Source organism: Lissotriton helveticus, chromosome 6 (genome assembly GCF_964261635.1).
Source record: "Lissotriton helveticus chromosome 6, aLisHel1.1, whole genome shotgun sequence".
Lineage (NCBI taxonomy): Eukaryota > Metazoa > Chordata > Amphibia > Caudata > Salamandridae > Lissotriton > Lissotriton helveticus.
Genome location: NC_136067.1, coordinates 1,495,942,608 through 1,495,955,964, shown reverse-complemented (window position 1 = coordinate 1,495,955,964; position 13,357 = coordinate 1,495,942,608). Strand labels below are relative to the sequence as shown.

Genomic DNA, 13,357 nt, shown 5'->3' with positions numbered 1-13,357 from the left:
ATTCTCAGAAAGTGAAACAATAAATGTGTACATTTTAATTACTGTCCGAGCCTTGTTTCTCTATTCTGTTCTTTGTGAAAAAAGTACTTAAATGGATTTTCATTACACTGTTGGCAGATGTATTTGGAAGTGTAAATCAGATGATATAAAGATAAAATATTTGTTACAAACCACTGGGAAAATGTATATGCTTCATGAGTAAGTGAAGAAGGCTTCTATATCTGCCATGGGCAACACAATTTGGTAAAGATGGTTGTATTGCCAAAATGTTTACACCTATTAGTTTTTCAGCAGATCATTTTTCAGATGATGGCCTTAGCCACAAGAGATTTTGTTTGGGAGTTTGGCTTTGTATTTCTCCAAAGCTTCTCCTAAAAGAGTGATTGGGAACCTCCCCTCTCAATTTTAAGATGTATTTCTGGACCTCTGTTTCAACGATTCTGAAGTTAACTAACATATGTATTCATGGATTTTTTCTACTAGTATTATTTTAAACACCCCAGTGTTATTATGATACATGGATTTCATCGATATTAAACATGTGCAATTGCTTACAGGAATGTATAAGGTTTGGTTGAATAGTCTATGTACTTTTTGCTACCTTAAATTACTGTTTACACAACATTAATGAACAATCCATCACTGACGGATAATATTTCAGACCAATACTTGGAAGACCACAGCACTGTTTATAGTAGTCCAACTGGTGGATGATGGGATATTTAGATCGTTTGAGGATCTTTAGACCTATTTGTTTTCAAAGTACAGTTTCTTAAAATATCTTAAATTTGGATTTTCAAATGCAAGAGAATGAGAGAGATTTGAACATTATGCATTTCCTCCGTACACAAGTAACACTTGAACACTGGGACCCACCATATGCCCAATGCTGTAGGTAAACTATTCAGCAATCTGCAACAGAGGACACTAAAAAGAAGAAAATGTCAAAGGACAGCATAGATAAAACTGTACTAGTAGTCAAACTCGTTTTTTGGAATGGCTGGCAGAATAGGAGTTTCAGTTTAGATTCAACAAGGTTTCAGTTTAAATGAAAAGGTCAATTCTTCCCTCATTGGCTTAGTGCGGTTTTAACTTATATCAAAACTTAGTTCACACCCTACATACATTTAACAACCAGTAGACATTACAAATTAGATATTTTACCCATCTTCCATTCCTGGCTGAAGGTAAAGGTGTGCATGGACAGGCCTGAGTCGCTGAATCACATGAATGCACAGGCGTTGGAACATCTACACAAGGGAATATGTAGAAATAATATTGAGCATTGTAATGCACAATCAAAAACGCAGAATTTGCTTATTTGACTGTTACTTCATAAACATGGTAAAGAGGCATTCAAAGAGATTGGAAAATGAACAGGATCTCAAAGAACTTAAATCAAATGGAATTTGTTTATTTAAACAACATACACAAAGATTGGATTTCACTTAAAAAATAATACATTTTCGAAAACATAACGTTAGTTACTGAGTCCTAAATAAGCAAGAACTGGTGCATTAGGTTACAGTGATACTTGCTTTGACAGACAAAACTGCCTATTATTTTTTAAGTCATTACTGGTACATAACATCATGCTTCACATGAGAGAGTTTAAACACCATCACAATCTGCACCTTCTATATTGAGTCTCTCTAATCTTAATTGGTTAAAAGAATGCACAAATCTATTAAATGGAACATATTAGTAGACAACGTGAAAAAGAAACATTCCACATATTTGTGTACAACTCTATTTCATAGCGTGGAGAAACTGTAATTTAGCAAAGTGCATCTGTCCGGACATATCAAAAGTGGAAAATGGCAAGGCTGTTTTAATAACATTTTATTTTCAATAAAAATAATTCACACTTAACTAAGAGACAGATCTTAAATGTATTCCTCTAAAAAGCTGCAAGAGTAAATTGACATTTACAAAAAACAATTAAAATATAGAATATCCAAACTAAAGCACAAGTTACTTACCTTCGGTAATGATATATCTGTAAGAAACAGTAGTTAGTGTTAGATTCCTTACCTTAGAATATCCCCAGGCGTCAGACTGGATCCGGAAAGTTTTGCGTAGCAGTACCCCTGCGTGTCGGTAGGCGTCGTCTGCAGCTCCGCGTCCGTCGTCGGCGTTGCTGGGATGATGTTGTCGGAGTACTTAGACGCCGCCCTCCCGCGCTGACGTCAGTTCTTGTACATAGCTTTCCGCGCCAGGAACGCAGAGCCATGACAGAGACCGATACTGTCGCCATGAAACTAGGGCCCTGAAAGGGATGACCTTAACCCTAGAAATCAGTTCGCAGAATGGAAAGGAGGGGTGGGGCGGTAGGTAATCTATCACTAACTATTGTTTCTTACAGATATATCGTTACCAAAGGTAAGTAACTTGTGCATCTGAAAGAAATACATAGTGATAGATTCCTTACTTAGATTAGATACCCCAGCAATACCAACCCCGGTGGTGGGTCCGCGAACCAAGATCACACCAGAAAGTCCTGGAGAACAGAACGGCCAAAGAAGTCGACTCTCCGGACTTGGCTGAGCAGACAGTAGTGTTTGGTAAACGTGTGCAGCGAGGCCCACGTAGCTGCCTGACAGATGACATACAAAGGAACTCCCCGTCCCAAAGCAGTAGTGGCGGCCGTCGCACTGGTAAAATGGGCGCATAGCCCTAAGGGAGGCTCCCTTCCTAGTCAAGGAGCAGCATGCTTGGATGCACAGAATGACCCACCGAAAGATGGTCCATTTGTGCACGGCCCGACCGATCTTGGCGCCCATATAGCCAACAAAGAGCTGATCATCCACCCGGAACTGTTGTGTGCGGTTCAGATACAATTAGAGTGCACATATTGGGTCCAGACAGTGGAGACTCTTTTCCTCTTTTGAGGGATGCAGCAGCAGAAAGAAGGTGGGCAAAGTGATGGTCTACCAGATGTGAAAGGCAGTGAAAACCTTTGGAAAAGATGTGTGTGTTCTTAGGACAACTTTGTCCGGATGGACAGAAAGAAAAGGAAGTTTAGAAGAAAGAGCCTGGAGCTCACTCACTCTTCTGGCAGAGGTGATGTCAACCAGGAAAGCAGTCTTTAAAGTGAGAAGAGGGGCAGAAAGAGGATACACAGCCTTTGCTGTGCACCATGCCACAAATGTGTTCCACCTACAGCCACATACCGTTTTAGTGGAGGGACGCCTGGCTGCCAAGATGACATCACAGACTTCGGGAGGCAGGTCTAAAAACGTCAACTGGGGGGGCCGCAGCCTAGAGGAGCTCCAGAGCCCACCAACAATGCCTCAGCAATCCTGACATTGATCCTGCAGTCTGCGCGGCGGAGTACGTAGGAGAAGACACCGCATCGCCTCCGGTACCCGCTGGTGGAATCGGGGGGAAAAACGCGCCACCGTAGCCGAACTAGCCCGAGGGGCTGAGCCGAGCCCTAGCCCCGGTGGTGGAGCCAGGAGCCACAGTTTTCACCGCAGCCGCACACAACGGCTGTGCAAGCGGCGAAAGATCTCGGCTGCCCCCGAAATTAAGGGGCAGCTCATCGATGGCAGCGCCGAGATACAAACGGAAGGCGGACATCTAGATCCTGATAGCAGCGCCACTACGGGAGGCCGGGGGCGCTACACAACATTAAAGGCCTTTCATTAAGATATACAGTACGGACCTACGGCGCATGGCGGAGATAGGCGGGACGCAACGGTCCACAGTCTCATGTACCCCGCGCGGTAAGGACAACCAGTAGGGACTGCGTGAAAAGGGAGCGGAGAGGTTCAAGATGCCATTGAGAGAGGAGCAGGCTCCCTGGAAGTGACGCCCTGGTTGTCAGGATCTGACTGAGGCGCCTGCTGTATCTACATGTCACCGAACTACACTTCCCATGATGCCTTCCTTCTAGGAGGTGCTAAGGATATTTAATCTCATGTCGCGCAGGCAGCGCCGTACGTGATTCTCTCTCTGAAGTTGTTCCTGGGTTTGTGTTACAGAGCGGTCTGCTCTGTTTTCTGGATTCCGTACCGGATTCTATCGCATTCTCGGCTGAGCCGCGAGTCCTATTTCCTGGAGTTCCGCTCCGTTGATTCTGCTCGGCTGAGACAAATCTCTTCGTGTTGTCCTCCTTCCCGCTTGCGGCTGCAGTGGGGAAGGGCTCCTCGTGTTCTCGGCTGAGACGCGCTCCTGGATTCCTGGGGGTCCTTTTCCTCTGTTCTTCTGCTCGGATTGGCAGAAAATAATTGTTGTTCCTCCCGCTTGCGGCTGCGGCGGGGAAGGATTCTTGCTTCCTTTAGAGTCCAGTGTGACTCCAACCTATTGGGATTTCTGGCGGCTACTCTGTGAAAGGGATTCTGAGCGCCCCCCCCTTCCATTACAGAGATCCTCTACGAGGGTGTTTGATCGGCGGGCCACCACTCTTAGTGCAGAGATCGGGAATTACTGGATGTGCGTCAGGGCAGGAAAGACTTAGTGACTTATATGACAACCTTCAACAGGCTGGTTGTGGAAACAGCTTGGCCAGAAGAGAAAATGATGGCTTTGTATTATCAAGGGTTGAATGATGAGATTAAGAATGTGTTTTTATCAAAAAGGAGGGAGGTAAGACAAGTGATCAATTGATCAACAGACACTGTTTACCACTCAGGAGGGTGGAAGGTCCAGTAACAGCTTGTGTCCGTATCTAGTACTGGGCAAGCAAAAGAGGGGTTGCTGAACTGTTCCTGTGGAGAAATAGGGAAGTTTTTAGCTGGCGTGACCAAAGGCGTTCGTGTGACACCCCGGGGCATCCATTATGTTGGATGTATTTGCCTCACACACCCAGAAGGGTGTCATGCTTCATCATCGGCATTTGCTCCTCGTCGGGGAGGCGGTGCAATCCCCGACGGGCTCACCTCAAAGAGGGGCGCTTTGGCGGAGATCTTTTTATCCAACAGCCTTATGATGAGGTGGGGGTGTGTGGGCAGGATGGTATTTTAATGTGATGGGGAGATTAAAATGTAGCAAGGGGTACCGGAATTCACTTTATTCTGGGGGTCCCCTGGCTGCAACTAAAAAGTGGGGCTAGCTCGCTAGGTGTCAACAGATAAATTCAAGTGATCCTAGAGGAGACTAGAAGTGCAGGTGGTCGACATGTTTCTCGCAAGGGGTGTAGTCACCCGCGATTCATCAGGACCTTTACAAAAGTGAGAAAAAAGGGGAAAGAACATCAATAACATGCTAGTGTCATGTATGTGGTGTATGTTACCTCTGTGGATTCTCCTATGCCTATACATAGAGAAGAAATAAGGAAACAAAGGTTAAAACGTAATTTCATTGAACCAACATAAGTCACGTAATTGCCAGGGCATAAAAAAGTAGTGGCATGCTGGCGGTGTTGTGAACTATAGTGCACAACCACTGCATACCTGCAAACGTGGAGCGTGCAACGTGCATAGTTGAGTGCACACATACCACTGTATATGTGAGTAGAACTGTGGTGTGAAGGAGTGAAGTTTAAGAACAAGGATTTTAAAATGCAGCATACTTGGACAGATGAGTAGCCCATCCATTACCATTTAATGAACAGTTCTGTTGGTGGGGGCACCAAATAAGGCATACTGTGCCTCAGCAACAACCAGACAAACAAGCATCCAACTCACTCACAGTGTGACCATGATAGGCGCTGTAATATTACAGCACACGTCCCCTTCTTACCTATTGGTTAAGGACTAATTGCCACATGAGGGATCGGCGGGGCCGGACATCAGGGATGAGCCCATTCAGTGTAGCTGGAGGGAAGTACATAAGTGGCGCTTAAGGGTTACTTAAACAAACACAGGGATGTTCGTCGGTCAAGGCTATAACGTCCCTTCTCCTGCTAGGAGCAATGTCACTCACCTCAAATCGCCAGTGTCCGCGTGGGGAGACCTACCCATGTCCGCCGAGCTCGAGTAGATAAGTGAGCTCGGCGGACGGTGTGTTTTAACCTGGCGACCGACCCGGCGTGCAGGGACGTGACGCCGCCTACTCCATAAGGTCACGTGATTACAGCCGGTAATATGGCGGCCATCTTAAAATGGTAAACGGGCGCTGGAGCGCTGGCTACTTGGGTTAGTAGTCCCCTATAGTTAATACTGAAGGGCCTTAGTAGTAAGAATGTGTTAGCACAAATAGACCCACAGCCCACCACCTGTACCGATTTGATCAATCTCACCCTACGGTTGGATCACCGAATGGCGGAGAGGTGATCGTAAGAGAAGTGAGAGAACAGGGGGTGGGATCGGACAGGTAGGCCGTTCAAACCCGAAAGATTCAGATCCCAAACCCATAGATATTGGGGCCATTTGTCCCCCGTTATCGAAAGCAGAGGGAGAGCAGGCGTGCTCAAGGCCTCTGCATGTATTGTAGTAAGAAGGGACATTATGTGAGGGAGTGTACCATGAAGCCTAAGAAGAAAAATACCTTCTACTCAGGGAAACAGGTGGCTACTATGACAGTGGGGAAAACCTCTAAAGAGCGAACTGACAGTGAGAGGTCCATGAGGGAAGACACTACAGCACAGGAGTGGAAAATACCTTCACTTGCGGTCTCAGGGATAAAGGGTTCAGAATCGCACATCATTTTATCCATGATCCTTAGGAAAGATCAACAACAACAATCGGTATGTACGAGGATTGATTCCGGAGCTACCGGAAACTTCATGGACTATGGGTTGGTCCCTCATTTGGGACTAGTGAAAAGTGCCTACCACGAAACCCGAGACGGTCTTAGCTGTGGATGGTACACCGTTAAAGTCAGGTCCCATCACTGAACACACCGAGATGGTGGAGTTGATAATAAAGGGCCATCCACAGGATCACGTGGAAGACATAGTATTGAATATCATTGATGCTCCTCAATACGAGGTTATCTTAGGTATGCCGTGGTTATGGTGTGGAAAAGTAAATTTTGCCATGTTCTGTGTCCCTACGAGTCCTCCATCATATGTTATCTGTGCATGATTAATATGCATATGTATCCCCCATGTTTGATTAAAGACGCAATTACAGTTGTGTCCATCACTAGTATACCAGTTTCCAGTTCTCGTGAATACTACGAATATCAGGCCTATGTAAAGCTACGTTGCCACGTTTCTCAGTGTGCACGTTATTCCATTGTAAAGTCCCCGTTTCTAGGCCTCAAAAGGGCCTGGACACCAGATTCAGCTTCTGTCTCCTGAGCCTCGCTGAGGAGCGATACAGCCCCCACCTGTGTTCCTGACCCTTCACTTACTTCCTGCCTTGCAGTGCCCGGTTCAGCCTGGCTCTGCCTCTGAGTCTGCCAAGAGTATGTTATGATTCTAGTTATCAGTCCAGCCCTCCCTCTCTGCATTCCTAAGCTACTGAATCGCATCAATAGTTTCCGTCATTGTCTAGCCTTTACGTCTCCATGTAAGAGAAATACTGCATTTAATGGTCATTTAATATTCTTCATCACGCACTACATGTAGAATAATGCATGCTCCAGTCTTAGAGTCTGTTCGCCTTTACCCCGATAACTTTTGGATTCTATCAACATGTTCTCTAAACATCAGATACTAGATACTGCTTAGGTACATGTCGCCCTGACTCTCCAGACTTCAGTCTCTGCTCCTAGCACAGAGTTCGTAGCCCCCAGCTTCTTCTAGTAACACGTCATCGTCAGTTTGCGCGCACCATTAGGTCAGAGGTCCCGGCTCCTTAGGTAGCCCCCTCCATGTTTCCGCCCCATTCATGACATATTCTGTTACGTTTGCATCACATGTCTATGTATACGCCTCTGTTACACCTACTTTCACCCTTATCTTTCGCGACTGCTATTGACCACACCCACTGCTCCGCCTATCGTATGTATTGTAATGCAACTGTTTTAGTATATATGATCGTGTATTGTTATTAAATGTTGGCGCGCTCATCCCAGATCCAGCCCCGGCAGCTGCCGGGCCCTGCCATCCTATTCCTATGCAGGTTGTCCTGTTCCTGTCCTTATGCTGTATTAAACCTGCAAACTCCTACTACCTCGAATCTTGACTCTTATTTATTGAGCTATCTGTTATTCATTTATCCATTCAAAAATAGAGGTATTATTTATTTATTTACCACATAATGGCGCCCGAATAGGGACTTGCCCTTTCCCCACGCGTCGGTGAAGCCACGCCGACCCCCTGACCCTCTGCAGTCGTGACGGAACTCTTCTGCGCACCGGCAGATATTTCTGCTTTAAGTATCCCTCAGGCCCACGGAGGAGACGGAGGAGGCGGTCCAGCATCCAGACGAGACGGTGGAGGAACGCGGCGAGTCCCGACCAGAGCCCAAGCCGAGAGTCCAAGGTCCGAGGTATCCGGAGGTCCACCCGTAACAGAAGTCCGAAGTTCGTCCGTCCGGCGTCGAAGCAGTCCAGTCCAGTTCGAAGCTTTCCGTCCTTGCTGCCCGGTGAGTACCGTTGCTGGGGTAGTATCTAGACAGGGTCAATCTAAATTGTCTCTGGTCCGATGGGTCTGGGTACGCAGATCTGAAACGAAGTGTTCACCTAGGTGGATACGGGTCTTGATGCGTCCCTTTATGGGACCGGTATGTTCCGTGCTGTTTCAGCAGCGCATCCAGTAATTCTAGTCTGTTCCGTTCTCGAGAAATTCATGTGTTTCTGTTCTCAGTGTTCCAGGTAGTATTCTGTCCGAACTGTTGCTTCATAATGTTATTCAATGTATTTTCAATGTCGTGGTATGCCTGAATTGTTTTCTCAATTGTTATTGTTCCTCGTGTATTGTATTGTGTTCAGATTCAAGTTTGCAATGTCCCTCTTTTCGAGATTACGTCAGTTAAAAACTAGAAAGGGTCTGCTAGAAGAAGCAGTTCCTGTCCCGCCTAGGGACAGTCCAGGTCATTTTATGTATCAAAAGCATGGCATAAGTGCCATACTATATCTAGATTTATGGGTAGAGTATACCAAACAGTTAGAAGAAAAGTATAGATGGCCCGTATCGGGTACATGGGATGCCGAGTGCATCATGAGAGTAGAAGAAGCATTATGGAAAAAGAAAGCCAGACAGTCACAGAAAGATGCCATCCACTAGTTCCGACCAAGCTACGTCACAAACCGACCGCAGCTGATATTTTCATTTCGTCCTATTTGGACGACACAGTCCCAGAATATGCAAATCCTGTTCCTGCTCCGCCAGTCCCTGTAAATCAGGCATTTCCCGCTCCTCCAGACACCGGAGTACCTGTTACGGTACCCCCGGTCCAGCCCGCCATACAAGTCCAGCCTGCATTTCCATTTCCCACTCTGCCAGGACGAAGAGCATCAGTAGACGACTCTAGTTTAGGGGCCGCAGGGGGAGGTCCTCCAGGAACCCCGCCGCCACACAAGCGTTTAACGTTAGCCGAATTACATGCACAAGCGTCACAGCGTACGCCCAGATATCAGTCTGTTGCAGAAATAAGAAAAGCCCTTAATGAATGTGGCTATGATCCAGTCCCAGGCGAGGATAATATGGTTTTATATTCATTACGCGTGAGAAAGGTGACCGAGTATCTAGTCACCCTACCGAATATGAAGGAAGATCTAGACAGAATATATCGTTTCATCCGTACAGGGGATGATCCAGAAAGTATTAGTGAAGTCATGTCTCAAAGGAAAGCTGAGATCCAGCTCATGTTATTAAAGTTCCTGATTAATTGTCTAATAAGAGAACAAGATTCCCCGACTAAAGATCAGGCCGAAATGAAAATCCTGACAAGGTGGAGTGATAATATAGCTGAGGGTAAGCACAAGACTATCAGTAGTATAGAGAGTATGTACAAGAAAATCCGTAAGGAAATAATAAGGATACACGAACAACGCAAAGAAGCACAAGTAAGCGAGAAAGAAAGTAACTCTGATACTGAAGAGGTAGAGGACGAGAATCCCGCCAGAATAGCGTATGTAGGAAAATCTAGATTTCCAGATCGCCATTCACATCTAGAATACAAGCCAGTTTTTCACCATCCAGCATCAGAACAAGGTTCTCTAGAACAAGTATTTCAAGCTACCGACCATATTCTGAAATCACGAATCGGTTACAGTGAATTAAGTACTATGCATGAACAAGAACTAGCCCGATCAGCAGTCCGATGGATTACTGATTCTACCACTTTTCCAGACGAAATAGTGGCACAAATGTTCCTGAAATTGCCCCCAGCCGAGCAACGACTGGTGGGTATGTATATGATCCAACACCTCATTACATTGTATGAGGGTCAACATTCTGATCCAGGTCCGTTACATGATGTCCTGAACGAGTTACTCCAGTATAAATGGAAAGGTTTAGGTACTGATTTGATTAGTGTCATTCTAGAACAGCGCCACAAATACAGAACGTTTTTGAACCCACATTTTGTTCATGCCTCACCCCCAGAAAGTAAACCCTTTTACATAGACAGACAGAATCCGTTAAGAGAAGTGCATCCAGTTAAGACAGAGGGTGGTGAAATGCAACGAGTGTTTGTTTACACCCCGATCACAAAGATGGAACTCTTAGAGATGAAAAAGTTAATTCCCTGTCATGATAAAGATCCAGCAGGGTTCCACCGAGAATTAAAAGACATGCTCCGTATGGGAGAATACACGTATCCAGATATTATTAAAATGTTAAAGGTCCTGTTGCCCGCAGGGGTATATGAGAAACTCAAGGAAAAAGAATGGGAGGTGGGAGAGAAAAAGATCGATTGGGCAGTTCTAGAAGCCGAAGATAAGGCACGAGTACCAGGTACCGGTCTAGGAGAGAAATGTAAAGAATTACCTGAACTGTTAATACAAGTTTTGCCAAGATTATTAGCCACTAAAAAGGAAGACTGGGATGCAATCTCAGCATGTAAACAGAAACAAGACGAAGACACTAGTGATTTTTACTCTAGATTTGAAAAATGTTTTATTATAAACAGTGGCCTCAAAACGAGTAGCGAGTCATACCCTCATCTTTTTGTTACTAAACTAGTCGAGAATTCAAGTCCACAAGTTAAGAACCGAGTTTTGAAAGTCGAAAGTACCTGGCAAGCTAATACCCCGTCCCAAATGTTACAGATGCTTCAATATCACCAGAATAGAATCAGAGAAGAGCAAGATCACGAAAGGAAACGTATGAAAGACACGAAAATGAAAGTACTAGTTGCACAATCCGTTCCTCAAGACAGTCAGAAGAGGGGTCCGAATCAAGCCAGTCATCCTGCAGCTCCCGTTAAAGGAAACTGCAATTATTGTAAACAGCCAGGTCATTTTATAAACGAGTGTGCAGTTCTGAAACACAACATAGCTACCGGTAAGACTAAAGAAAGACCACGTCCGCCTAGACAAGAACAAGTTACACAGACTCCTCAACCACAGAATGCACAACAGACAGTTACAGCACCGCAGCCTATCGCTGCAACACAGCATGTTACACAGCAGATGTACCAGTATGCACAGTCTGAGTATCCAGAGTATCAGCCATATTCATGAAACAGCCTAGAGAGGGAGGTAGGCTTGCCTCTCATCGAGATACCTGTAGATCAAGAAGGTCCCTATGTCCACAGTCAAGTATTAGGGAAAGACAGAAAGTTTCTGATTGATACAGGGGCAAGTAGGACCACTATAAGTCACGCCGAAGTTCCAGGGGCTCCGCTCTCAGGCTCTAGAAATGTTTCCCTTGGATTTTCAGGAAAACCTATTGTAAATGAAATATCAAAGCCAGTTACTCTAGAAGTAGGTCCATTGTCCCGCACTACTGATCTGTTACTTACTAAGTCATGTCCAGAAAATCTATTAGGCATTAAGACACTGAAAGAGTTAGGTGCAGTTATATGCTGTTCCCCAGAGGGAATACGATTGTTCCTACGTGACTTCAAGGGTCACTATGTATTACGAGATTTTGATCCCAGATTGTCTAATGTTCCGCAGCATCTGTGGGCACAAGGTCCAACTGATGTTGGTTATATGCAAATCACACCCCATCGTGTGACTCTCAAGCCAGGTGTAGTGTTACCACGAATCAGGCAGTACAGATTGCCACCTGAGGCTGTAGCAGCCTTATCCAAAATTATTGACGAGCTCATCGCTCAAGGAGTAGTTGTAGAAACTGACTCCAATGTATGTAATTCTCCGATCATTCCTGTCATGAAACGTACTGATCCAAATGCACCTCCAGTATATCGATTAGTGATTGACCTTCGAGAGCTTAACAAATGTATTATTCCCCAGTACCCAGTTGTCCCAGACATCTCTTCCCTATTGACAGCCATTGATTCTGAAGCCTCATTTTTTACTGTCATAGACCTCAAGAACGCATTTTTCAGTGTTCCCATTCATCCAGACAGCCAGTTTCTTTTCGGATTTTGTTTAAATGGAAGGAGCTATATGTTCACACGCGCTCCTCAAGGTTTCACAGAAAGTCCAAGTATTTACAGTCAAGCACTTAAAAGACAACTAGACAACATTCACATGCCAACTGACACTGCGCTACTCCAGTATGTCGATGATCTACTGATCACAGCCCGTTCTGAACGTGCTTGCGAGCGAGCATCCCTTACAGTCTTGTATTTCCTAGCCGAGATGGGACACAAGGTGTCCCCTTCTAAGCTTCAATTCTGTGTCCAGCAAGTGGTCTACTTAGGACACTTACTGTCCAAGAGGGGTAGGCAGTTGACACCAGACCGTATCCAGTTAATAGCGAGTCTTCCTCAGCCCAAGACCCAGAAGGAGGTACGTGCTTTTATTGGCCTTACTTCTTATTGCAGACAATGGATTCCTCAGTATGCATTTCTAGCCAAGCCACTGATACAGTTAACGACACAGGAGGCAGCCGTATCGACTGTCCTCCCTTGGACATCTGAACATACATTTAGTTTTAATGAGTTAAAGAAAGCTTTATGTCAAGCTCCAGTTCTAGCAACACCGAACTACAGTAAGCCTTTTACACTTTTCGTCACTGAACGCGAAGGTACAGCATTATCTGTCCTCACACAAGATCAAGCAGGACAATACAAGCCTTGTGCTTATTTTTCGAGCACATTAGATCCTGTAGCCCAGGCTCTGCCTGCGTGCCTCAAGTCAGTTGCAGCCACAGCACTAGCTATCAGACAAAGTGATTCCATAGTGTTAGGACACTCCCTGACAGTACAAGTCCCACACTCCGTGGAAGTTCTTTTGAACTGAACACAAACTCAGCACTTGACAATTGCACGTTTAACAGGTTATGAATTGACACTGTTCCAGCCACACATAGAATTCAGACGCTGCAACGTTTTAAATCCTGCTACATTGTTACCATCAGTTACTTCGAATTCTGCCACACACGACTGTGTGGAAGTAGTTAACATCATGACAAAGCCAAGACAAGATCTGACAGATATTCCAT

General features: G+C 45.3%; 1 protein-coding gene across 2 annotated transcripts in view; it reads right to left on the bottom strand.

Moving 5' to 3' along the window:
- Positions 1-13,357, bottom strand: part of USP34 (ubiquitin specific peptidase 34) — a 2,681,755-nt gene that overhangs the window by 974,403 nt on the left and 1,693,995 nt on the right. For both annotated transcript variants that reach the window (XM_078649291.1, XM_078649292.1), the window contains exon 58: positions 1,165-1,250. In XM_078649291.1, the coding sequence (XP_078505417.1) occupies positions 1,165-1,250 (86 nt within the window). The remainder of the gene's footprint in view (positions 1-1,164; positions 1,251-13,357) is intronic.